At 37.4% G+C, this 27103-nt stretch overlaps 1 protein-coding gene across 1 annotated transcript in view; it reads left to right on the top strand.

Annotated features, from left to right (window-relative positions):
* The window catches only part of gbe1b (glucan (1,4-alpha-), branching enzyme 1b), a 96579-nt gene extending 76062 nt beyond the window's left edge, over positions 1 to 20517 (top strand). Inside the window, exons 15-16 of the mRNA XM_060887981.1 lie at positions 5912 to 6029; positions 18673 to 20517. Of these exons, the coding sequence (XP_060743964.1) occupies positions 5912 to 6029; positions 18673 to 18735 (181 nt within the window). The 3' untranslated portion in view covers positions 18736 to 20517. The remainder of the gene's footprint in view (positions 1 to 5911; positions 6030 to 18672) is intronic.
* Positions 20518 to 27103: the final 6586 nt, after the last annotated feature.

Genomic DNA, 27103 nt, shown 5'->3' with positions numbered 1-27103 from the left:
TTAGTCAGTCTGTGTGTTGCATGGCAACAAAACACTTTATCCAGCTGTGGTTTCTTTGGGAATCTTTTCACAGATGGAGCAAAGCTAATAAAATCATAAAAAAAAATTAATAATAACAAAATATTTGGCCATAATGTGTCTAAAATGTCAGTTACTCATTATTAATTTCTTGTTTAAAGAATTGCCATATGAAAGCAATATCACACTTGCAATCATGTACTGAATATGAGTTCACAGGCTGCGACTTCGAACATGACTATGGTCGTATCACCACTGGGTTGCTCATGTGATCTTGCTTACTTATACACAGCGCTGCTGAATTCCTGAATCTGACTGGAAGTTGTTACAGTGCTGACAGTAAGGTGATAAAGTTTCTATTAATGTGCTTGTACTAATACATACCGTTTCAATTGTAATATAGCATGTAGCAGGTCTTGCACCTCTGTGGTTGGGTGTTTCATTCCTGGCCGCACCTTGTGTATGATGTTCAGGTTCTTGTGCTTCAGGGGTTTCCTCTGGGTACACGGTTTCCTCCCTCAATCCAAAGGCATGCGTTGTGGGTTGTGCCATGAGTCACCATGGATAGACTCCAGGTTCCATGTGACCCTGTGCAGGATAAGCAACACAGAAAATGTAACGCTTATGGGTTAATGGATAACCAGCACTTGGATTCGATTCGATTCAACTTTTTTGACATTTCACGTGTACAGGTACAAAGCAACCAAATGCAGCTTGGCATCTAACCAGAAGTGCAATAAGCAGCAAGTGCAAGATGTACAGTATTTTCAGTATGAGTACAGTATTTACAGTATGAACAGGACAATACACAGATAAATTTGCTATGGATAAGATGTACAGATTGTGTGCTATAGACATAATATGCAGGTGTGTGTGTTCGGGGCACAGTAAGGACACAGCCCTTGTAAAAAGCTGTTTCTCAGTCTACTGGTTTTTGTCCGGAGGCTCCTGAGGCATATACCGGATGGAAGGGTGACAAACAGTCTATGGGCAGGGTGAGAGGCGTCTTTAAGGATGCTGCGAGCTTGACGTCCTCAGTGGGGAATGATGAATGATAACCAAGTAGGACTAGAGATGAGTGCAATTTTTTAAACTTTTCAGATGCTTTGAAAAACAGTAGAAGTTATCACCCGTCTCTTCTCTTCTACTTCATTCCACAGACAAAATTGGTCTTTGTGGATTTCAAGGTGTCGGCAACTCAATACCTGTCATCTCATTTTCTCAGACTGCCTCTCATGCTACACATGTTCAGAGATTTCTAATCCAGTCTGCAGTCACTATTATCAGTGGGCTTTTTTTCAGTTCTTCAGAATCAGGATCCTTGAAACCTTCTCTGACTATTTTTCTCCCCAGACTAAATAGACTATTTGTGCAGTCATTCCATTCTTCAGTAAACCTCTATTAATTACAGTAATTCACAGGTGGCTGGGTCTGGATGTAGAGCTTGGCATCTGTACACTCAGAAGCAAACATAATTTCTGAAAGCTTTGGATTGCCTGAAAGATTTTCTGCTGACAATTCTGCAGCAGCAGCAGCACAGATATGTTTACCTGGAAAAAAACTGATTGAACTGGATGGACTTATCTCTTTTATGGTCGTACTCAAGCTGACGACCTTTTCTTTGCAGACCGTCGGTGCTTTGGACTTTGATGGTTTCAGGCAAATAAGATGATGCTGATCAACATCTGAATCTTTTCTTTTTAAATATCCCAAGGTTATATCACACTCTTGCTGTCTTTTCTCCATGGAGTTGTCTTTAGGACTCAGCAGGCATTTCTGGAAGAGAACAAAGCTGTTCTTGCAAGCCAGCATTTTCATTCTTGTTCCCCTGATCGTATGATTCATTCCTCTGTAGCTGCAACATCAAATGCTCTTTACAGCCTTCACTAATACTATTAACAGCCTGAAGAAGATAATAGCGCAGTCTGGGGCTTCTTGAGTGAAGGTTGGACACTTGGTTTGGATACGGTTTGTAATTTTGGTGTAATAAGCAGTATCAGCATTTAGAAAAGCTTCTGTCAACTTATTTTATGATTATTATTTAATATTATCAGTAGCTTCTTTGGTGAAAAGCAAAAGACAGCCATGTGGTGGTGTTTTTTTTTTTGTTTTTTTTTTTGCAGTGCAGCAACAGAATACTACAAAATTATTCAACCCCAGTCATGTCATGATCCTTCCATGGCTCAGGGGTCCTTTAGAGGGCATCTGTAGGGGATTTACAGATGAGGATTCCTAATCAGGGCCTTCCGAGATTGTAGAAACCTCAGACCTTCATTTTCTTTAAAGAACAACAGACAAGTTGCATGTGACAACTTGTGTCTTTTATTTGACTTTGATTTTGAAGATAGTCGACTTAAATAAAAAAGAATGTCACTGTGGGAATCTAGGAACTCTAGTTAATTCAGCAGTAGCTATAAAATACAGTGCTTTTGATGTACTGTAACACAATTTGGTGACATAATTTTAATATGATTTATCTCATAGTTTTGATGTTAATATTTGTGCAATCAAATCAAATTATTAATCCCCAAAAAGTTAGTGTAGCATATTGAGCTGCTGCTTCTCTCTCTCTCTCTCTCTCTCTCTCTCTCTCTCTCTCTCTCTCTCTCTCTCTCTTTCTCTTCCTGTCTCCCTCTCTTCCTCTCTCTGACAATATGCCCAAAATATCCAATCAAAGAGTGTTTACTCTTTCAGAGAGATAATTCAGTGCAAACAGGAGCTTGATGGGATCGAAAGGAAAGGGAGAGGAAGGGCATATCATCTCTCGTCCTCTGTTGCAGAAACCACGCACAGAGCAGCACTTCGCTTTTAATCATCGCTATCAAAGCCTACAAGCAGACAGTAAAAGGCGAGCGCTCTCCAGCTCTGGGGCAGAGTGGGAGATGGGGTCTTTAAGGATCACACCACGACCCTGTACACTCGCCTATAGCAAAAGGAGGTGATTATTCAAGCTGCTGTCTGTGTGTTTGTTACAACCGGGAGATAAATCAAGAAAGAGAGAGAGAAACTCATCCATGCAGAGACACTTATTTTATTTTCCTCTGTGAGTTCCTGGATTTGAGCTGTTTATGCTCATCTATCCAAATCAAGTTGATGAAAGAACCTTTTTTAGGCTGTTTTCCTTTATAGCACTGGAATGTTAAACACTTGTGTATGATTGTATGGTGGATAAATCATATGTTAGTGTTTATAAAATAATTTACTCATGGACTACTGTATGGCTGATGTTTCACATTAACAGATTTTTAAAGTATGTGTGAAGTTTTCTCTAAGGAAACATTTGTTTAGCATTTTTGGAAGAAGTCATCATGGATATCCCCCGGTATTCAGTTTAATTAGCAAGTTGTTGTGGTACAAGATAAATAAAATATTTGAGACATGTTGTTACAGGAATATAATAAATGTATGGTCCTCTCGGGTATCATACCACAATGTTAGATTAAATAGATAGAAGCTTTTATTTTGTCACATATACATTAAATTCAAATTCACATTTATTTGCATAGCGCTTTCAACAATGGACGTTGTCTCAAAGCAACTTTACAGAACATAAGAAACATAATACAAAAAGTTCAATATAAAGAATAATATAATACAAAAATTTAAGATGGATGAGGAAGAAACCTTGAGAGGAACCAGACCCAAAAGGGAACCTCATCCTTATTTGGGTGACACTGGAGGGTGTGATTATAAATATAAAGACATTACATTACAGCACAGTGAAATTCTTTCTTCGGATATTCCAACTTTTGGAGGTTGGGGTCAGAGTGCAGTGTCAGCTATGATTGAGACAATGTCCATTGTTGAAAGCGCTATAGATACAGATAAATTTGAATTTGAATTTAATGTATATGTGACAAAATAAAAGCGACCCCTGGAGCAGAGAGGGTTAAAGGTCTTGCTCAAGGGCCCAACAGTGGCAGCTTGGAAGTGCTGGGGCTTCAACCCCAATAAACAACCCAGAGCCTGTTGATCCACCACTGTCCTTGGTGCTATTGATTATTTTATTATTATTATTTTAAAAAAACTCCATCTTTTCAACAGCAAATTAATTTGACTGGGAAATAAATAGCATATTTTTTTTTTATAATAACATAATGCATAATGTATCTCAAGACTTACCAAGTGTAATTCTGCACCATTAAATCCTAATCATTTGAAATTTTAATATCACAGATAGATACATTAGACAAGCATTTCATTTCATATTTATTTATTTATTTATTTATTAAATCTAAGAATCTTCTGCCCATTCTGATGATAATTTATGTAATTACATATTTCACATCTAACATCATTCTGATAAAAAATAACACAGTCCAGTCTGATCCAGGGTGTGTTTCTGTCTCCTGGCTAGTATTCCCAGGATAGGCTACAGACTCACCACAGCCCTGACCAGGATAAAGCGCTTACTGATGATGAATAAATGAATAAATAAAAGAATGAATAATTTAGGCCCGTCCATGTTGTTTACTATGTTGCTACAAGGTTCTACCAATGTGATTTATTTATATTCTAATGTACCTGTATCTCAGTCATGATGTGGATGAAAACCTAGATTTGAGTGCAGAACTTAGCAGAACCCTTTCAGTAGGACAAATTAAAGAGCATAAAGATTATTTTTATTCTTTATTTAACCAAGAATTCCCTTTGAAATTGAAATTTTTGAGGGAGACCTGGCCAAGAAGACATGCCATTACAGAGGGATACATAAAAATACACAAGAAATAGGCAAATAAGACACGTATACAAACAAGGACTCTGAGTATATAATATAAATGTAACTTATAAGATCAAGACTTGGTTTAATTCATTATTACCTGTAACATAAATATTCAAATAGTGCATGATAATAATATGAGGATAAAATAATGATGCAAAAAAAAATTGCAAATTCTTCCTATAACACAAAATTTGTTATAACTCAGATGTTTACTGTCTTATTAATGTGGATTTATTATTGTTCAAAGATTTTATTCCTTTTTTTTCCATCTTTATATTGATTTCTTTTGGATTGATGTCTTTGTACAGGATGCATCACCGTTTTTTAAAATCATTTGAAATTGTAATTAAATTGTAAACTATATGCATTTTTTCCTTTCAAAAACCATAAGGGAAGAACTGTAATTATTTGTCTCTTTCTACCTCTTTATCTCTCTCCATGCAGTCCAGTCCTCACAGCTCAGTTTACAAGGCTAGAAAAAGTTCTTCAGATTTTCCCACTGAAGCTCATTTCTTTTTTCCCTTTTTTCACTCAAAGCATCATGTCATTCTTTTTTTATCCCTTTTATATCCCGTCTATTTTCCTGTGCCTAAGATTTTTTTTCATTCTGGTCATGAGTCCAGGCAATTACTTTTTTTAATATTTAATTTAGTCAGTGTAGCACAGACAGTAAGCGAGATAGTGTGTGTGAGTTTAGTGTTGTTTGAAACAGTTTTTGATGCAATACATTATTAATATATTGAAATGGATAAATAATTCTGCCTGGAATTGGCTGGCTGGTGGCTCATCGGGTTTGAAGCGTGTGTTTATGTGGAGCGGCTGTGTCATCGCCTCCCAGGAGCTCCAAGCAATCAGAACGTCTGATGTGCAGCACAGCTCTGCATTCTAAGGAGAAACGTGGACTTCTCCTGAGAGTAGGCAATTAGTGCACATCTCAAATGCACTAAAGCGAATGTTCAGTCTTTAAAAATGTTTATTTATTTATTTCAATATTTAGTTGGGTGTGACTCATTTTCTCTTCGACCTTTATCGCAATCTAGATGCGATTTCTAGCTTGGAGCTCTTTCATACATAAGTGGAAACATTCATTTATTCAGATAGTAGAGGAATCCAGAGTTTCTGCATTTGTCTAAAGTCTTGTGTGAGTTCCTTAATCCAGCTCTTCTCCAGATACAAAATCAAGCTGGACACTGATGCGTTTCAGTATGGAGGCCATGGCCGACTGGACCACAGCACAGAGTTTTTCACTGAGCCTGTTCCTTGTAATGACCGTCCAAACTCCATGCAGGTACACGCACACACACACACACACACACACACACACACACACCATCTGTTTTTCTATCTGTGTTCTCATGTGCTTAGCTCTACTTATCTCTGACTTTTTTTTTTATTTAGAATTTTAGAGCGAGTACAAGAGCTGGAGCTAAAAATTCCATCTTAATGTAATATTCAAACTGTATAGTTTTATGCATCAGTATGCCAGTTTTCTTCATTTCCTGCACCAGACCGATTATATAAAGTGTACAATTATCCGAGGATACAAAGCCGTAGTGAGTTTCTAATTTTAGCTTATGTACTCACGGTGGCTCATTTTGTATTCAAACTGGCTAAAACTTCACAACTTGGTGAAAGTTTCTCACCACAAGCTAGAAACATTAGCATAAATGCAGGAAATATTTTCCCACAAAAGCAATTCCTTATTTTAATGTCTGTACAGTATGTCTTATTATAATGGCTTTATTACACTATATTGAAATATGGGAAGCTCTCTTTCTCTCTCTCTCTCTCTCTCTCTCTCTCTCTCTCTCTCTCTCTCTCTCTCTCTCTCTCTCTACGCATCCTGATTGAAATTAAGCACATTGCGTGAAATTTATACCCCTTTGTTTTCAGATAGTGACTATTAATGTACGACCCCCTGTCTTCCTCTTCACAAGCACACCTTCATCGTCTTTTCCTCTGCTCTAATCCTCTATTTTAAATTGGAAAAGTGTGAGGAAAAGCTTTATATGTAGCTATAAATCCTACGCAGTCACTTCTAATGTGCTGATTAAAAAGAGTCATGTTTTTACATTTTTCTGCACTTCATTAGAGAGTCTCACTGGGAAGTGAGAGACTGTGTGTGACTGAGTTAATTTGTGTGATTGTAGTTGTACAATTACTAGTGCACTTCCTTGTGGGTAGTGGAATGATGGTGTAAAATGAGAAATCCTGGATGAGTTTTCTGATTGACGTTCCTCCGATCCTCATGCTTCAACCCACGTTTCCAGTTATAATAACATGATGTAGGACCTTTATTGGGTGAAGTATTGAATGCTGTCTGAACTTTTACATCATTTATAAATGTATAACTACATATACAGTAGCATACACTCATTCACTAAAAGTGTCTGCCTGTCTGTTTATTTTTCTATGTGTCTGTCTGTCTGTTTGTCTGCCTATTTGTCTGTCTGTCTGTGTGCCTGTTTGTCTGTCTTTCTGTCTGTCTGTGTGCCTGTTTGTCTGTCTTTCTGTCTGTCTGTGTCTGTCTGTGTGCCTGTTTGTCTGTCTTTCTGTCTGTCTGTGTCTGTCTGTGTGCCTGTTTGTCTGTCTTTCTGTCTGTCTGTGACTGTCTGTGTGCCTGTTTGTCGGTCTTTCTGTCTGTCTGTGTCTGTCTGTGTGCCTGTTTGTCTGTCTTTCTGTCTGTCTGTGTCTGTCTGTGTGCCTGTTTGTCTGTCTTTCTGTCTGTCTGTGTCTGTCTGTGTGCCTGTTTGTCTGCCTGTCTGTTTGTTTGTCTGTTTATTTGTCTGTTTGTCTGTCTGTTGTTTATCTGTCTGTCTGTCAGTCCCTCAGTTTTTATCCATTTGCCTGTCTAACTATTTATCTCTCTGTCTGTCTGTTTACCTGCCTGCCTGTTTATCTGTCTATTTGTCTGCATCTCTGGAACACTAGCATCACAGAGCAAAAACATACACATACAGCTACAGACGTTGTTGCTTTTCTAAAGCAGATTGATTCCACAGGACATCCAAGCACCAGGCAAAAAGCCTAAAGCTCTGAGAAACACACACCTAGTTTGGGGAGGCAGACAAAACAGTGTGCAAAACTGTCACTAATTGCCCAAAGTTTAGTACATCGAACAGCATATATAATCAGCCACACTTCCCATGTTCCGAGCATTTTTTTGTGCTGACTTTCCACTTTTTGTACAATCCTCCCTCATATCCATAAGTATGAGGGGAAAGCTAAACTTTGTATGTTTTCACATGCATGGTGCTTTAAGAGTGTTTTTATGCTTGTGTGCCAATTTTGTACATAACAGGCAAGTTTTTTCATGCAGAATGTGGCCTAATTATGTCTAAAAAAAACAGCATCATACAATTTACTACATTTGGCCATGGGTCTTGGAAATTTTATTTGGATCTGAACAGTAAAGATAATTCTATACCTAAGAGACACATAAAATCATAACAGATAGAGCAGGTCATTTCACCAATGCTGTCTATTTAGCCTATGATCAGTGTAAAGTTTAAAATACACATAGGCTCATTAGTTCAGTTTGAAGAATAACCTGAGAGAAATACTCTTATACAATCAGACGATTGGGAAGACCTGCAGAGATTAATTAGTTAAGTGTTCATGGAACAAGTGCCAAAAAATAGTGATGTAATTAATATAGTGACAAATTTTGCTGTCTGGATTGAGGTTGGAAGTTTTGCTTAGGGACCTCATGCCTCACTACCAGGCGTTGGTCATTAACTGATCTCAGGATGTGGGTGGGAACCTAAACCTAAAAGGAACGTTTTGATGTAGTGGGTTGCTGTTTCTGACTTATTTCTTTCAGGTAAGAAATGAATATTCATAGTTATGTTCACAAAAAAGCATGAGTTTCTTCTTTCTAGGTACTAAAAACTTCAAAGGTAGTTTTTTATATCCTCAAGTAACTAATGTGTGCACTGAGAGAATAATCATATAAAAATAGTGATTACAGATTGGTGCTCAATTCTCATATTTAAACTCCAAGCTTTCACTGATTACCTTTCTCCACTACCACATTTTTCTTCGATTTCCACATTCTTCCTCTCTAAGACTATATGTCTATTTTTTGTCATGTACTCCTTCAGAAACTCTTCTTTCGAGCTTTACTGATATCATGCTTTTGTGCTGTATAGACACTGGGTGAAGGACGTTACATTTTGCCGAGCCTTTAAACTAGCAGCAACTCTGGAAGCTCTATTAGCCTGGTTCTGATGTGACAGATTGCTGCTATAGATGGCATGTTTAGAAGAAACTTTTTCAAATGTTGCGATACCTTTCTTACAGTTGAAATGTATAGTCTTTGTTTCTAAAACTTTGTGCGTTCTATAGAAAAAGTATTTTATGGTCCGTTCTTTGTTGAACACTGCAGTGACTGTCAACATCCTGCTACTTCATCCCATTCAATTTGATCACAGTTCCATCACAGCAGAGAGAAATTTCTCCCGCCTGTTCTCTGGTGACTGAAATTGATACTGAAATGAGAAAATCAGAGCATGAAAAGTGGGAAATGATAAATATTCATAAATGGCAGGTAGGATGTGCTCCATGGGTGGTAGTTTGCCAAATCCTGCTCTTAACACTTAACAGACAATTGATCCTTTAAGACAATCCATTTCCAATGGCTCCTATACATGATCATGTCACTCTGATTTAGTATTACTCTAGTATAGACTCTAGTAGGTTTCTTTTGCTCTCTTGACCTGTTAAACCATTTTTCATCATGATTTGATTTATTTATTTATATATAAATTTTTTACAGTTGCCCCCTACTGTGGTTATCGGTGGACTGCCAGACTGTTTGCTATCAGTAAGCCCTCCAGATGCATAGCTACAGGAAAGGCAGACACTTGCCTCAGGCCTTAAGCATTAAAGGCTCTTTAGAAGGATGAATTAAAAAGTTCTTAACATCTTAAATCCATGGAAATGCCAAATAACAAATTATAGAATTCTTTGATGAGCAGTGTGGCCAAGTTTTAAATAAACGTTCATGGTTTCGTTAAAACTGAGATTACACACCTTTAACATAGTCTTAGGAGTAAAAAAAATCCTCAGTATTCTAAGAGAAATGTTCTCACCCGGAAAAAGGTTCTTTTAAGATAAGAAAGATAAGGGGAGAAATACACATGAGCAGCAGTGGAAGCAAGAAATATATGTTTAAATATGTATATTTCCGGCGGTGGAAACAAGGTCTTCCTCGATGGCAGAAGCTCCTCAGTGTGACAAAGGTCTATCAGTGACAGGAGACAGGATCCAGTTGCAGAAGGTTTATTTTACAAAAAAATGAAGAAAAAAAAACAGCAATAGAATTCCAAATTATGATCAGTAAATATAGTCAATCATGTAAGGGTACAAAAATTAAAATCACCATCAACGTTTGAAAAAAAAAACCCAGCTCTAATTGTATGGCTAGTAAACTGCAGGTCGTCATACGTGCTTCAAAGGACATGTGTTTTTTATACCGTTTAGACAGAAAGTACACGGAATAATCAAGGACGTGATGTAGAATTTGTGAAAGAAATCGTTGTTTTAAGGCCTTCTGTAACCTACAGGCCTCATTATACAAGTATTTATTAGGGAAGTTGGCTTTTTTTGTCAAATTTTTAGGCAAGTATTTTATTAGCCTTAATTAGTGAGAAATTAAATATATTTAATATATAAATAATATATAATATGTAATTATATTATATAATAATATAATAATAATAATATATTATATAATGTATAGTTTCTATTATTCTATGATAATTAGGGTAGCTGCTGTTACCTTGGGTCAAGAGAAGAAGAAAAAGTAGGAATGGAGGTAGAGAGAGATTGACCATCAACAGCTTAATTTAGAAATTTATGTTTTAAATAATGCTTATAAATAGAAATAAATTAAGTGGTAGTAATATTGTCAATGCCAATATGCATAACGAGTCTCATAACAATATTATGGCAGAGGACAAAGCAAAAAACATGAGTTTTCTACATGAAAGGTACTGACGATAAATTTTAGGTTCTTATCATAAACAACAGCCAGGCCATCTCTTTTTCCTTTTAGTCATGGTTTTGATAGACATAGGAAATGGCAAATATAGTTCTGGGAATTCATTAGCTATTTGCCCGGTTTCAGTAAAAGCATGTCAAGAGTACCGCGAGTGATGCCATTAAGTAGATTAGCTTCATCAGTTAGAGCACGCTAATTTAACTGAACAAAGGAGCAGGGTCAAAGAGTAGTTCTGGGAAGGATATGGTTTGATTCATTCTTGGCAAAAGGTCTACAATTAGTAAGCTTTGATGTACAGTGACGTGTGCAACCTGTCTGCCCACTGAGAGAATAGTGGAGTGCTGAGTGGCACATATTCATGTGGCATTATGGATAAAGATGGGTGTAAAGAGGGTGAATACGATGCCTGTAACCACATCCATTTTAGGTTTAAATACAAATTCATTGTTCTCAAGAAGAGCCTCAAGGACAATGTCTGATTCTTGTCTCTGGAGCTGCTTTTTTTTCTCCACTGATCTGGAAGACATGAACTTAGCTACTGTGTATTACTAGTAACACTATGTATTAGATGACCAGGGTCAATAAAATGCACAGAGTAATTGTAGTCATATTATTTCTAGTTGAAACTGATAGTGCCTCACTAGATGCCGATGGTCAGTATGCATCGATCTACAGTCTAGGCTAAATTTAGTTCACCTTCAGATGCCTTTAGTACTAATGTGCCACAGGATCTTCATTTCAGTCTCACTTCTATTTAGGTTTCCCCACAAAAGGCCATGAAATCATTGTAACTATCAGCTCTGGGTTTCATAGTAGAAATCCTGGTATATGGTAAATACACTGTTGTTTTCACTGGGGAGGTCTTGTATTTCAAAGGCTTGTGTTTGTCATGGAAGTGATTCCTAAGCGAGACTTCGATATGCTAATGTCCTCAAAATACTTTTTCCATTCTCCCCTACTAAGATTAAAGCTCTTTAGTTGTCTGATTATATAGGAAAGATCAACAGCTAAACATTTCCCTTCTGAACCTGAATTAATTTGGCAAGAAATTGCTCAGTAAGTGTTCGAACGCTTCCTTGCACTTGCTTGAAGTGCGTTAGGTCAGGACTCTTTCCGCTCAAGCTGCAGCCCTACTTTTATCTTGGCAGTAATTCTCAACTGTATTAAGACAGCTTTCATCAGTTACCCCCCTTCCGACTGCCCAAAAATTATGCATTCTCTTTTTTCTTTCTTCCCAACTTTTTATTAATTCAAACACTACAATCTTACACCAAGCAATTTCAGCTAAATGCAAAGTATAGTTTAACAAGCCCGGCTAATATGAATCCCATGAGTGAGCTGCAGGAGCGAGACACAGGCAGCGTGGAATTCCTGTCAGATACTGAATCTCCCATCGACGTGTCTCTGGCATGCCTCAGTATGATGGGAATTAATCATTCTGTCTGTTGACAGGTACTGACAAGATGTCCCTTTTATATTCGCACAATTTTTCTCCATGATTTATTTAAGGGCCACAAGCTTCCAAGTCGGTGCGAGTCTGCATAGAACTTTTTCTGTCCCCTTTTGCTTTCTTTCTCATTTAATGGGCCCATCAGCTCCCCTACCCCCTTCTCACTGAGTGACAATAGACTCTCATTTACCATCTGTAGGCGTTGCGGAGGCTTATGCATCGTATGCTTAAACTGACAGGATCTAGCTGAATGAACAATGCAGGGCAAAGCAGGAGACAAACTCTTTCACTTTAAAAAGCTCACCAACTGCCTCTCTGAATCCCAGAGTCTGATCTGAGGTACAGTGTAGTTAATTGCTGCATAATTGATTTTACACCACAATCGTGTTGAAGTCTCAGTTCAGATTGGTCACTGATTGGTGTTTATTCGTATCTAAACAAATAGCAGCAAGGTTTATGTCTATGCGCTCCTTCTAATGTTCTCGTTCTGTATTATTCTATATTAACCTTAACACTGTCCAAAAGGACACTGATATGGTGATGCTTTTTGTGTGAAGATGAATTAGTCTTTTTGTGGAAAAACACTTCAGTAATTGTTTATAGTTGTTATAATATAAGTGATAACATGAACTAATTTGGTTTCTACACTATATTGTATATAATGGCAAATTACTGTTGGATGAAAGGAATAAAACAATGGGACACGGTGTCTTTGGGAAAGAAATAACTTCATGGTGGTAATAATAACCTAACTTTGGGTCACATCAATTATTTTCCTTTAGCATTGAGCCCTGCTGTGTTTTTATTCTTTTTCATTACAGAATGCAGTTGAATCTTCTACATTAAGACCTTGCATTTTTCTATGTATAAATTGTGACTGATAATTTAAAAATAAAAGATTATGCATTTTTGTGTGAAAATATTTCACTTGATTAACTCTTTTGTGTTTCCAGCTTGTGTGTAGATTAACATTTTATAGCCGTGACCTAAAAAACTTTTTTTTTTTATTCAAACTTTTGTTTTAACCTATATGTGTCCTTATTCTTGTTTATCCTCATATATCTCATACTTTTCTCTGTTCTGAAAAACTAGATATACATTTAAACATCAGAAAAGTTTCTTTGAGAAGTTTGTCTTTACTGACAATGTGAAAATCCTTATAAAGCATATCTGGTTCATGGAACTAGGGATGGATGGAGGGATAAATTGTGTAACAATGTGAATGGCTAGTGCTCTGAGCCAGGAAAAGCTTATTTTAACTCAGCTAGCGTTGCAGGTCCGTGCACTGATTCATCTCACTGCAGCAGTACATCTTAAAGCTTTACTGCCTCTCCTCCAGAAGCAAACACTTTGCAAAATTTGAGTCAGTGCGATTCCGAAAGCAGAATCAAAGGGTTGCAGAGATGCCATGAGACATGAACTGAATTTCCTCCTTCAGTGTGTTTTTTTTTTTTTTTTTTTGGCTACCTTTCTGTGTGACTTTCAAAGCCTTATAATATGTTGAGAATGAGACAGTAAAGATGCTTTCTGGTGCTTTACTCCCGTCGGTGAGGTACACATCACAGCTGGAGTTTGTTGTTGAATATTTATGTGCCAATGTGAAATCTAAAGACCAGTAAGATCTCAAAGTATCTTATACACAATGCTTGTTAGAGGAGTATACATGCTCAAGGCCATGTTAGGGCTTAGAAAAGGCTTTCCGATGGAAAAAACTGCTTGGCCATTATTCATAATCGAGTTGAAGTTGTTTTCACTGAGATGACCTGAGTGAAAGTGAAGGAGTTGAAGCAGAAGCAACACCATTTTCTTCTGTTTGGATGACAGAATTTACTTGTCATAGGAAAACAGTAGCTTTAAATGTGTGTGTGGTACTTAAAAGTTCCAGATGAAAGTCACTTGGATCCCATAAGGTTCTATATAGAACTTTTTAAAAAAAAAAAACACTCAAACCTGAAATGTATGCTTTTTTTTTTTTTTTTTTTTTTTTTTTAATAAACATTTATGTGAATTTGGTGCTAATTTGTTGGCTGGAGCTGTATTTTTATTATTCCTCTTAGAACAGTCGTCTCTCGCTCTGATGTCACGGGGGAAATTTCAAGTGCAGTCACAATGGTGTTTAATAGGAGAAAATTCTGAATTTATGTTAGCTCAAAAACAAAAGAGCAAGAGCTTTTTCTAAACCTCACCATGCTCCAGCAATGGTTTATGTCATATTAATGAGAAATCCATCATAGGTTTAGTGGATCTACAGAAGAGACTGTTTAGACTGTCTATGAAACGACAAACACGATGGTGTTGACTGTGGTATTAGTACGCTTCAGCAGAATGTACAGATGAGAAGACAGACAAAAGATCTAAAGTGCTGAGGCACTGATCTCTCTTTAGGTAGAGATGACATGAGCAAGATGGCACTTCTATGAGCAGGTAGTCAAACAGCATTGTGCGTAATACAGAAAATCAGAAACAAAGGTGAAAGCAGAACCTGTCGATGAGAGAATTTTAAACTTTAAAAGTCGACAGAGTGAATTTCTAGACGTGTTAAGATTTAGACTACAAATCAAGACCTTGGAGCTATAAGAATCTGACAAGTGAAAGCCGACACGTTTAAGCAGTGTATTAGAGTAGTTGGTTTGAATGAAATGGTCAGTGAATGTGATCCAATAATTCCAACCGATTATCTGAGAAATGTGTTAAAATCTTAAAGGAGTCACAGATGCGGTTATGACAGATATAAATTTCAGAACTTCTGACAGACATATTGTGAATTTCCTGTATGGAGGACTGGTTTTGAGATTCCCCAGCCTGACAGTGCAGCGTATTCCATAACATGGGAAACATTCATCAACATTTGTATGACACCACACAGTAATAACGTTAGGGATACGTGTTGTTTTTTGTTTGGCAATTAATTTGCTATTTGTCACCATTGTTTTGTTCCGCCCTGGAAAATAAATGTTGTTGACATTGTACAGTTCCTGCACAGTGGTAGCTTTTGTCTTGCCAGGTGCAACAATTCTCTCTCTCTCTCTCTTTCTCTCTCTCTCTTCCTTCTCTCTCTCTTCCTTCTCTCTCTCTTCCTTCTCTCTCTCTCTCTCTCTCACGCTCTCTCTCTCTCTCTCTCTCTCTCGCTCTCTCTCTCTCTCTCTCTCTCTCTCTCGCTCTCTCTCTCTCTCTCTCTCCCTTCTCTCTTTGAACAGCAGTGCTCCAGCTCCCCTTCTCCCCACTGAATCGGTTTAATTAGTCACCACTGTCTGTTGTCAGTGTTGCAGTGCTGGCTCGTTCAGCTCCCGTGGTGCCTCGCCCGTGCCAGAATTCTGAGCCCAGCGAACGCTCTCAGAAGCATCGAGGGGAACCAGCAGGCTTTCAGAGGGGGAGAGAAGCACTGAAATGTGCCGCTGGCCTCTGCGGAGTCAACTTTGTGTGTTTGCCCGTATTTGTTCTTGGTTAACGTAGGTGTTTTAAAGAGCGTAAGCTCACGGGTGGGTAAGATGGGAAGATATGCAAGGTTGTGTTAGTGTGTTGCAGTTGTGACTCCAGCGGGTGTTGCTCTACCAAAGTGGATTCATTTTTTAGCATGTTAAGTGGATTCTGGCAAGGAAGGTGCATGTGATTCTCTTGGAATAACATTAAAGGAGAATTACAGGGTGTCAGACCCCAAGTGACTCATCCAGTCGAGGCAGAGCCTATTTTTGGACTGAACTTCAGATGTCATTGTGGTAAATACAGCATGGAATAGGTGAGAAGCTCCGCAAATCTCCTCTTTCCCTCATCAATATTAAAGAAAAATAGGGAATCAGTTGGACAGGTCGTGTATACCGAGTCAGATAATTACTGTTCTTTTGCAAACACATGATGTGTTTGACAATGCTGATTGGACTTTAGATGTACTGTAAAAGTGCTTAAATCTGCAGCATTGGTAACAGGCCTTTATTAAAGCATAGATGCATTTGATTTAAATGAATAGGAATTGATTGTGAACATTTGCACATTGTCAGAAAACCTGAAACAGCTGTTCTGATGCAAAGCAAACAGTAATTTTCCACACCAAACTTTGCATATGTAGAACATCGGAAATGAAATTCACGGGCCCAGTGAACGTGCAATGAAATGGCACCAGGGTGGGAAATGAAAGTCGACCATCACCCGTTTACACAAGCTACAAAGAATTTTCAGTCATTTTGTCTTATTCTGTCTTTGAAAGAGAAGTCACATTGAGGCAGTCCCAACAATCTCCTCATTGCTGGAGGCTCAAGATGTTTTTTTCTGTCCAGCAGCTGGCAGTTTTCTCCAAAAATACAAAACCATTGTAATGATTGATGGAATAAGCCAACAGAAGCAACTCGCATGTTGTTTCTATTTTTTCCATCCTGCTGTTCAAACCCTGTTTTTTATCTGTTCAGTTAAACATCATGGTGTCTTGACTGTTATGTTATTCCTCTCAGCAAATAAAAAAGTAAGGAATAAAGAAATAAAACAGGAAATAATCACCAACAGGGAGATGTGATTCGACTTGGCATGAAGTGGAACTACTGTTTCTAGCCTGAAGTGGATTATTTTGCTATAACTTGTCCCAAAGTGTTTTATTCCTCTTGTTCAACAGCAATTTCTCAACAATTGCAATTTTTTGAAATGTATTAAAGCAGTCTTAATCAATTATAAATGTATTATTTACATTAAAGTTATATTCAATGTTGTTTTGCATCCACTAAACAAATCAAGAAGCACTTTCCGTTGCACAAAGCTTACTGACGATTACAGAGCTGACGCATGAAACTCCTTCCTTAAATGTTAAATCAAACATAAAACAAAAATCTTCTCCAAATTAAACATTATATATTTTTTTGTTTGTTACAAAACACTTTCATATTTTTTATTCTAGTTAAACTCAGATTCTGCCCAGGCCACATTTGTGTGTTTGTGAGAGCAGTAATCAAAGTCATCGTTGTCGTCTTTTTTTTTTATTCAACTAGCCCACAATCTGAGAATATAATAATAATAAAATAAATTACATTTATAATAAAGTTTTTTACTCCTTTTTTAAACACATTTAAATGGATACCAACTGCTGTGTTGATGCATTTTTTCCTGTTTCTTTAAAAGCTCCTAGACAGATAGCTATACTAAAAGCACACTGTATGAATGTGAGCACTGCTGATGTAGTCTACTGGATTTTACTGCAAAAGTAGATTTTATGATATAAAAATATTAGAATTTTCCCATATTAGTAACAGTATTTTAATCTTTTTCCGTGCTACTACTGTAAGGCTATTTCGCTGCAGTGCTATTAATTGGGAGAAATTGGTTGATAGTTTTTAGTTGATAGTTGTCTTAAATATTATTATATCATTTGGGTCATCACTGCTTCTACTGCTGGTTGACATTCACCTAAACTGCACAAGCATGACACACTCATAAATATAACTGTATAGATAAGGAAAACGATTGTGATTTTAGATTGTTTATATTCCCTAGTCCCACTAAAATGGACTCATGGTTACGCCACTGGATCAGACACGACTCATTTTTAGATGTGAGTGTAAATTTTATCAAGCAAAGCACACAGCCAGGAGCAGTGGAGGCTCAACAGTTAAGGCTCTGGGCTACTGGCCAGAAGGTTGGGGGTTTAAACCCCAGCACCATCAATCAGCCACTGTTGGGCCCTTGAGCAAGACCCTCTCTGCTCCAGGGGTAATGTGTCATGGCTGTCCCTGTGCTCTAACCTCAATTTCCTAACATGCTCAGATATTTGAAGAAAAGATTTTGACTGTTCTGTAATGTTGTTGTTCTTGTCCTTTGGCTGTTCCCTGTTTGGGGTCTCAAATCCCAAATCATCCGATCCATATATTTGATTTTGGCACTGGTTTTTACCCCAGATGCCCTCACTGGCCTTAATCAAACCCAGGCCACAGTGGTGAGAGCACAGGATCCTGATCTTAACCTATCAGGGACACTGTGTTCTGTTGTATAGGTGAGATATAAAGGTTTCTTCTATTTATTCTTCCTTCAGCCTGCATTCAGACCATAGTCAGGACAGCCAGTGTGTACAGATATATTGTGGTTTATGGTATAATCCGTTTGGATGAGCAAAAAAGCTGCAGTTTGTCACTATGAGATGGAACTTGTGTGTGTTGTACAATGGCAGCTGCTAAACTACATATCTTCTGTGCCGAATAGTGTGATAGTGACTGCAAGCCATTTTCAGGGTTATTTTTAATGTCAGTCCAAGTCTCTGTAAATGAGTTGTGACAGTGTACATTAAAATAATCCTGTGATTTGAATTACAAGCGACACTATTGACCGAGCTGCTGCTGTAGAACAGCTTGTGACCAATCAGATTCAAGAATTGAACGGTCTCTTGAATTTCTAGATCCTGTATAGCTACATAAGCACATTTTAAACTGCAGTATTTTGTCTCAGGAGTGGTTCAATTTTTTTCCTTCGAGGCTTACTCTGTTTTCCTCTTTGTTTCTTTCACAGGTTTACATTCCCTGCAGAACAGCTGTTGTTCTAGCCAACGAGGAAATCGATTACTGCTACTGAAACACAGTGATTCACTGAGAGATTGATACTCAGCAAATGTGTCTCTCCACTGGTTTCAATCTAAGATTTGTGTTTGATACACCATAAGAGCCTCGCACAGTTTTTCACCTTTCCCACTCACAGCACTTTCCAAACAAGGCCTCGTTAATTTCTGAAACCGCTGTAATCCTGAAAAATGGTAGATTGTAGTACATCCCATGGTTGCTGTTACAGTGTCATACATAAATAGCATGTTTTTCTGAAACTGTTCATAAAAACACCATATGGACTTAATCCGTTCTAACTTTTTGCTATAACTATTCATCCCTGAATTCCTGAAAAGTGTGTGAGTGTGTGAGTGTGTGAGTGTGTGAGTGTGTGAGTGTGTGAGTGTGTGTGTGTGTGTGTGTGTGTGTGGAACTTCGCCTAAAGGACGTGTTCATAAGACTACATGATGTAACATTCCCTTCATGACACCTGACATAAACCTACATAAATGTTTATAAAAGCTTATTCCAGTATCACCTGTCAGCATTTGGTGATTTAGTTGTTGAGAATACATAAAACTTAATATAACATTTTTTTGTTAACATAAGATTGGATTGTGACACTTTTTAAGGCTGATTTACTTTGAGAACACAAATTACTGCACTTCAGATAATGATGCTGATCATCATAAACACAGTAAGCTGCACATACTGTACACTGTAACAACTCTACTACTATATGAGAGGTATGTACTGTATATTTCTTGAGTTTTATTTTACTGTTTATAAGATTTTGAGGAATGACTGGTGTGTACACTGCCTAGAAAATGCCACAACAAAATTATTCCCTCTGTAATGTCATTGACATCAAAGTGAGCAAAATCATCTAAGACACCTGACACAATAGGAATAAGCCTAAGCCTAAGTCTATTCTGCAGTAGACTGGTGTCCCATCCAAAGTGTATTCCTACTTTGTGCCCAGTTTTTCCTGGGAGAGTCTCAGCAGCTCCTGTGACCTTGACCAGGATAAATAAGTTACTGAAGATGATTGAATGAAATGTTTTATGTTAACTTGTGAACACACTTAAGGAAAGTATTACCGCATACTAAAAAAAAAAAAAATCTCTCAACATGTGAATTAAAATATATTTCATGCCTGAGCTGTTCAATCTGATGAAAATGTAATGGGTAATTTCCAGGTCTGGTTTGTGATATTTTTTAATTCTGATATATTTATTTTTGTGTGCTTTGCAATATTATTTTTTCAACCACTTGACTAATGGATAGTAAAAAGATGATGTGATAAATATTTGATCTTCGTGTCAAGAACTGATCTAAAATGTCTTCAGTAGGACCGAATATCTGAAAGCAATAAAAAAACACTTCAGTGTATTGACTGAATAAGAAAAATGATATCATCTTCTTTGAATACATTGCATTTATTTCCATTTTCTTATACTGTTCCTGATGTTCTAGAGGAGTTCCTGCTTTGAATAGAGAAGCTAACAAGGATTCGGGTTCATTTGAATAGTTTGATTAGGGCCAGAATAAGGTGTTATTTAATATGTATATATTAAGGTGAATGTTAGTGAAGGACCCATTTACCCAAGTCAACTGTAAATGAAGTGTTGGCACAAATTTTTCTTCTGTGTATTGGTCTTGTCTGTTAAATAAACATCACAGTATTGTATAATGGTTAAATGGGCAGCAGAATGTCCCATTATAATTTTAGTCTATTATGAACTTTCCGTTGCCTGCCTTCCCTCTTCAACAACAGTGTTTTTCATTAATGTCAAGTAGCTACTTGAAGATAATGCTGGCCTGCTTTTGAATCCTCTATAGAGAAAGCAGAATGAATCTGTGTGTAAATACATTAGGGGTTATTATCCTGAATCTGCTCTGCTGAATAAATCAAGAGCCTTTTTCCTTTGCCCTCTGTGTTTAAAGAGACACCTCACAACTTGTTTTGTGTTTTGATCAAACCACACTGTCCTGTGAAACTGTTATATTCTTATATTAAAATAATTAATCTATACACTTCGTTTTTTGTCCCCAGAAACTAATTGAGGAATTGTGAGTTTTTTTTTCTTTATGACTTTAAGTGTAATCTGTTTTGGGACAAAAAAATGTGTTGCTGTTTTCACATTAAAAAGCTGTGTTTTTGTGAAATAAAAAAAGGCCTGTTGTTGTTTATGCGACTTAATCAATTATTGTGTCTTACATCTTGCAGTATAGTGGCATCACAAGTATTTGTAAAATTGGTCCCTGTAAATATTTCACAATAACTACACTGTAAAAATACAATTTGATAGTGTGTCTGCAAGTCCTCACAAGTTTAGACCACCAGAAATTGTCACCAGAATGTGGTAAAATGTCACATTTCTTTATGACAGTATTTTCTTTCATGTGAAGTGACAGGTACTTTTGCAGCTTCAGTTGCAACATGAGTCTGTATTTCATATGTTTCTAAAAACGTTCAGAAATATGGGTCCCCACATTGCAGGATCCAGCTCGTTGTCCCCAGAATGGGCTTAGACTTGTGTGTGTGTGTGTGTGTGTGTGGTGGTTTTTTCTTTGTGCCTTTAAGTCAAATCTGATTCGGAAAAAAGTGTTCTTGCTGTTTTCACAATGAAAAGCTATGTATTTGTGAAAGATGAAATGTAGTAAGCTATCGTGTGGAAATAAAATGGTTTTGTATTTTGGGTTTCCCTTAAGGATCAACATAGTTCTCCATGGTTTGCAATTTTGTGGGTAAATAAATATAATATACATATACTGCAAACTGTAGTTTTGTCAAACATATCATGTACAGATGGGTGACAAGTGAAATGAGATGGAAAAAAACTAATTCTGTTATCGTAGAAGGAATCCCAGATGATTCTGCTCCCACCCACACAGCACAAGCCCACTAAATGGGTTGATGTAAATCATATGCTATGACCTTCACAGTCAGATCTCAACCACACTACACATGGTATGTCCTCCTAGTATAGCTCCAGAGACTTTTGGAATCGGTACTAAACCAGACTGAAGCTGATCTGACCCTTGTGGTGGCCTAAAAACATACTTTTACTTTGATTACCTTACTTTTTTTTATCATTTAATTTGTCACCTGTATGTAGGCATTGTCTGTATTGTCACCCTGAACATCTCGGGTTCATATATCTGTTTTTCTATATTAAGATATTATAGGACTTGGTGACTGGCGTCTCCTCTAGAAGGAATTCCTGCTTTATACCCAGTGTTCCTGGATACATCTTGACCCTGACCAGAGTAAATCACTTACTTAGTGGTGAGGGAGTTACTTAAAGACAGCTCTTAATGAAAGGTGCTTTCAGTAGTGGTGAAGAGATTAAGTGCTATAGCAGCATACAAATAATGTAAAAAAAAAAATTAAATTACATAAATTAATAAATACATGAATTTCATCATTCAGATGAGGACATTTTTTTTTAAAAATGTGCAGATACATACAGATAAACAGAGTTGTTCAAATATAATTGCATACGTCTTAACAGTACCTGAATAACTATTAGTACAAGATTAATGGTGCAATTATGCTGATGTATATGAATAATGCAAAGGTTCAGTAAACATTGAATAGAAATCTGCCCTGCTCTATTATAAAACAGTGCAGAAACACTTCAGGTTAAAGAAAAATACTAATATTAAGTTCAGGCAAGGGAGCAGATGATGTTTTCAAGCAGTCTCTTGGCTGCAAAGGGAACAGATCTGAGAAAACAGATCTTTACAGTTCGATATATTCAATCAGTCCAAAGAATGGTTGCAAAAATCAGGCACAACAAGACAAGCCCCAAAAAATAAAATGGTATTGCTGATGTTGGCCACAGACAATTACTCTCTCATCCTTCCTAACTGATTTGTCTCTAGTTTTGTATTCTGTTAGGGTTCTGGCCACTGCTAGTGACATGAGGTGGTACCTTCAATTCAATCAGTTTACACAAGTAGTCCAGCTCCTCCAGGATTGCACATTTATATATCACTTGGAGGCTTGGTGTGTCTCCCAGCAGTTTCAAAAGCATGAAGGAGATACCGAGAGGCGGGCCATTACAGGAGGAGAGCTGGACAGTGTTGTAGAAGAGCAACAACCCATCAACAAGCCTGGAATCTGCTCCTTTGTGCAAGGAGGAACAGGAGAGGCACTGCCAGAGCCTACAAAATGGCTACTGGTGTGCACTGTTGTTCTGACAAGCTGTCAGAAACAGGCTTCCTGAGGGTGGCATGAAGGCCCGACATCCTCTACTGGTGCCTGTGCTCGAAGCCCCTGCACCATGCAGCTCACTTGGCATTTGCCAGAGAACACCAGAATTGGCAGGTCCTCCACTGGGGCCACGTTCTCTTTTCAGATGAGAGCAGGTTCACACTGAGTACATGTGACAGACGTGAAATACTCTGAAGATGCCGTGGGGAACGTTATGCCTCCTGCTGCATCATCCAGCATGATCGGATATGCGGTAGGTTAGGTATGGTCTGAGGAGGAATATCCTTCGACAGTCACTCAGACTACAATCTTATAGCCAACGGTACCTTTACTGCTGTTAGGTACCAGGATAAAATGTGTGGATTTGAATCCATTCCTCAGTTGGTTGATGATTTTGGTTTCCATTGACCATTCCATCATTTTGTTCTCAATGAATTACACAATGTATATACAGTAAGTAAAGATTTTTAACATAAATATTTTGTTCTTTGAGACCAATTTTACAGTGATTTTACAGTTCCCTTGAGTTTTTTGAGCAGTGTATATCTACTGCTGCTACCTGATAATACTGTGCAAAAAAGTGTTTCACCTAGCACTAATGACGCTGGTCTATCACTTTTACGAAATAGGAAGGAATTTTCTGTGCAGTGTTTTGTGCTTGCAGTAATTTTGTTTAATCACTGAGGCATGCAGCAGATCCTAAACTGTTTTAACCGCTTTACCATATGCTCAGTTTGATCTCCTTTCCTACCACAATCAAAAAGAGAATTTACATTTACATTCCAACACCATCTCTCTAATGGTTCTCCACAAACGCTCCAAATCCCTGGTTCTCTTTATGTAACAAGAAAGGCATTTTTTATAATATCTCCATTTTCAGCTCTCCAAAAGCTTGAGAGTGCCACTCTGCATAAATATCGTGCCTCGTGAACGAGACTCATTGTGAGAATGAAGGAGGTACCTCTTGCTTAATCACACCTTTCTAGCGTCCAGAGGCATGTTCATTAGTGTTCTGAAATGGAAGATGTTAACAGAACGAGTGGAGTCTGTAGGAGAGCGGTGCCTACTTTGTTACAGCTGGTCTCTTTTTGTGCTAATCAAGTTTCCTTCTTGACATTAATCAACGATGTGAGTGTAAAGAAACTGGTATGGAAATCAAGACTGAACAAGGCACTCCAACACCTCCACAAGAGCACACGTGTGGGACAGGGGCATCTTCATCTCTCTTTTTCATTTCATTTTAACGGTTGTTTTGGGTCTACCGGACAAAACTAGGCTCATAATTATTGGAGAAGAGACTCCAATCAAGTGTACATGTATGGCCCAACTGTTTGGTCATTCTTGTTTCTTTTGTTTTTCTCAGTTAGATTTCCAGTCTTGTATTGTTAACTTGGAAGAATAAAATATACAAATGTGAAAATTAAAATTGGTGTGTTTTTGTTGGTTTATGTTTTCCCCCATAAAACCAATATATTAATGTATAATACAATAATACTTACTAGCAAGAAAAACTGTGATAATTTTTGTAATACATTTGTGACACATTGATTTATGTATTCAGCCACTCATGAGGACACTACATGCCCCAGGTGTTATGGTGTTGCCTAGGTGTTGCACTTTCAGTGCTGGTTCTGCCTGTAAGGTCTTTCTAGGACACACCGACTTCAGCTTGTCCTCATTTTCATGAAGCGTGTTGCAAAGTTCACTCAGCAGAAAATAAGTAAATACTGTGATATAATGCTGCCCTCTATGGGTAGCACCACAGATCATTTTTTCGCTTCATTATTGTTTTGTTCTTCCCATGTCTACAAGATCTTCCTCTTAGTTCCTGTTACGTTTCCTTCCATCTAATTAAAATCATGTTAGGTGTAAACTTTGTGAATATTTATATATGATTTACTTCTTATTTACTGTATATATTAACTTAAAAAATGAGAAAGTGTGATAACATATCTGATATTTACATAAAGTTCTACAGATTCATCAAATATGCCATTAGACTGTTGTGGTGTCTCTATTGCACCTTCTGCTTCAACACTACTTCTGTATGGAGCTTGTTCCATTGACCACAACACAGCAAGTTCTCGTCAGAACAAAACTGAACGGCAAAGAAAACATGACAAACAGTGTCTTAAAAATAACTTGACGACAGTCTTATTGTTTCATATTATTTTAATGTTAAAATGTTTTTAACATATTATTTGGCAGACACCGTTATCCAGAATGACTTTTATCTCATTTTATACAGCTGAGCAATTGAGGGTTAAGGGCCTTGCTCAGGGGCCCAGCAGTGGCAACTTGTGATTGACCAGTGGTGGAGAAGAGATTTGAACTCACAAAGTTCCGATTGGAAGCCCAACACCTGGACCACTAGGCAGGCTACCACATTCCCCGAAAAATGTATTTATTTGTTTGTTTGTTTTAGTTAATTATTTTCTTATCTATTCTTATCTTATCAATCTGTTATCTTATCTTATTTTTGCTATTCAATTTAATTTGCTAATCCCTAAGTCGCAATCTGGAGGTTCCAGTAAAAAAAAAAAAAACTCCCTGAAATGTCATGAGGAAGAAAGTTTAAGTGAAACCACCTACTTCTGGGTGATAACTGATAGTGAAGTTGTGAAGCCACTATCTAGGCATAGAGGAGTAAAGATAAACAGCAGAGTGTTGAAAGGATGTTCAGTTTGAACATGTGAATAAGGATTCGATCCATAAGATGGTTGTGTTTATTCTCATTATTCTCATCATTTAGCAACAAATCCAAATGTGCAACACCTTGTGGGTGGGTCAAATGTCCATCATAGTAATATTAGTAATAGGCAGATCTAGTTGCTGAGTTAAAAACATGACTAAATATACATAGACCTTGAAGTATTTACTGTATGTATTCACTGATGGAGATTTCAAAGCACATTTGTACGTTGCTCTGGATAAGGACGTCTGCCAAATGCCAGAAATGTAAAAGAGTATTCGTAGTTGTGTTTCATTTAGATCTGTAATGAACCATTTTAGAAACTTAAGCCTGATAAGAACAATGGATATAAAAAGTCTATATACCCAAGTGTAAGTTTTTGTGATGTAAAGAAATGAAACCAAGCCATAAATCATATCACCTTTTCCAGCCTCAATGTGAAATTATAACATCTAAAAATGAAGGGAAAAACCATCAGAATCATTTTATGGAAGAAAAAAAAGGTAGTATCTGCCAACATATAAATGATTTCAACATATTATTGCTATTTACAATAATTAATATTAATAATATGTAGAAAATTAACACAGCTAACAATGAAGGTCAATGGGATCCAGTGTTCTATGCTTATGGTGCAGAACTGGCAACTGGCTTTCTAAAGCTTTCAAATAACATTAGAAATGCTTGTGTGGTGTTTAGATGAAGGTAGTTCACACAGAACATTGTAAGAGAGTTTGTAAGAAAAAGACTTGCCTTGGTATGACCCAAACACTACAATGTCCATACTACAGCCAGTAGAGACAGGAAATGAACCAAACCATGAATGGACACTGGGAACATCAAGACTACTAGAGTCCAATAGATAAAAATTGTCAGAGTGGATGACATGAAGAGAAGAGAGCTGTGAAAGGAAGAAAGGGTGTACTAAACCTGAAAAACAGCATGATATTACAAAAAAAACCTATTCTATACCTATTCTGAAAGATGGAAAAAAACTAAAAGATGAGAGAGCTGAGCACAAAAAAAGAAAGGAGGCACTGAAATGGGAGCTGAAAAATCTGAGAAATGTGGTGGCAGAAAATCTAGGGTTGAAGGATGAGCTACTGGAGGATGAGGAGGAGGAATATTTGGAGCAAATGCATGATGTGACAGGAAAAAGTGATATAGTGAGTAAGAAAGGTGGAGGAACTCAAAGAGAGAATTACACATGAAAAGGAAATCCAAGAGCTGGACAGCAATGTAGGAGAGAGAGAGAGAGAGAGAGAGAGAGAGAGAGAGAGAGAGAGAGAGAGAGAGAGAGAGAGAGAGAGAGAGAGAGAGAGAGAGAGAGAGAGAGAGAGAGAGAGAGAGAGAGAGAGAGAGAGAGAGAGAGAAATGATGAATAAAATAGAACAGTGCAAAGTGATGGAAATGCCTTTGGATGAGAAGAGATTGGAGATAGAATTACAGACTGAAAATCTCACAGCTCTCAATAGACAAAATGAAAAA

The sequence above is a fragment of the Tachysurus vachellii genome, chromosome 15 (assembly GCF_030014155.1).
Source record: "Tachysurus vachellii isolate PV-2020 chromosome 15, HZAU_Pvac_v1, whole genome shotgun sequence".
NCBI lineage: Eukaryota > Metazoa > Chordata > Actinopteri > Siluriformes > Bagridae > Tachysurus > Tachysurus vachellii.
The sequence above is the reverse complement of the archived record's forward strand: the minus strand, read 5'-3'. Positions and strand labels throughout refer to the sequence as shown.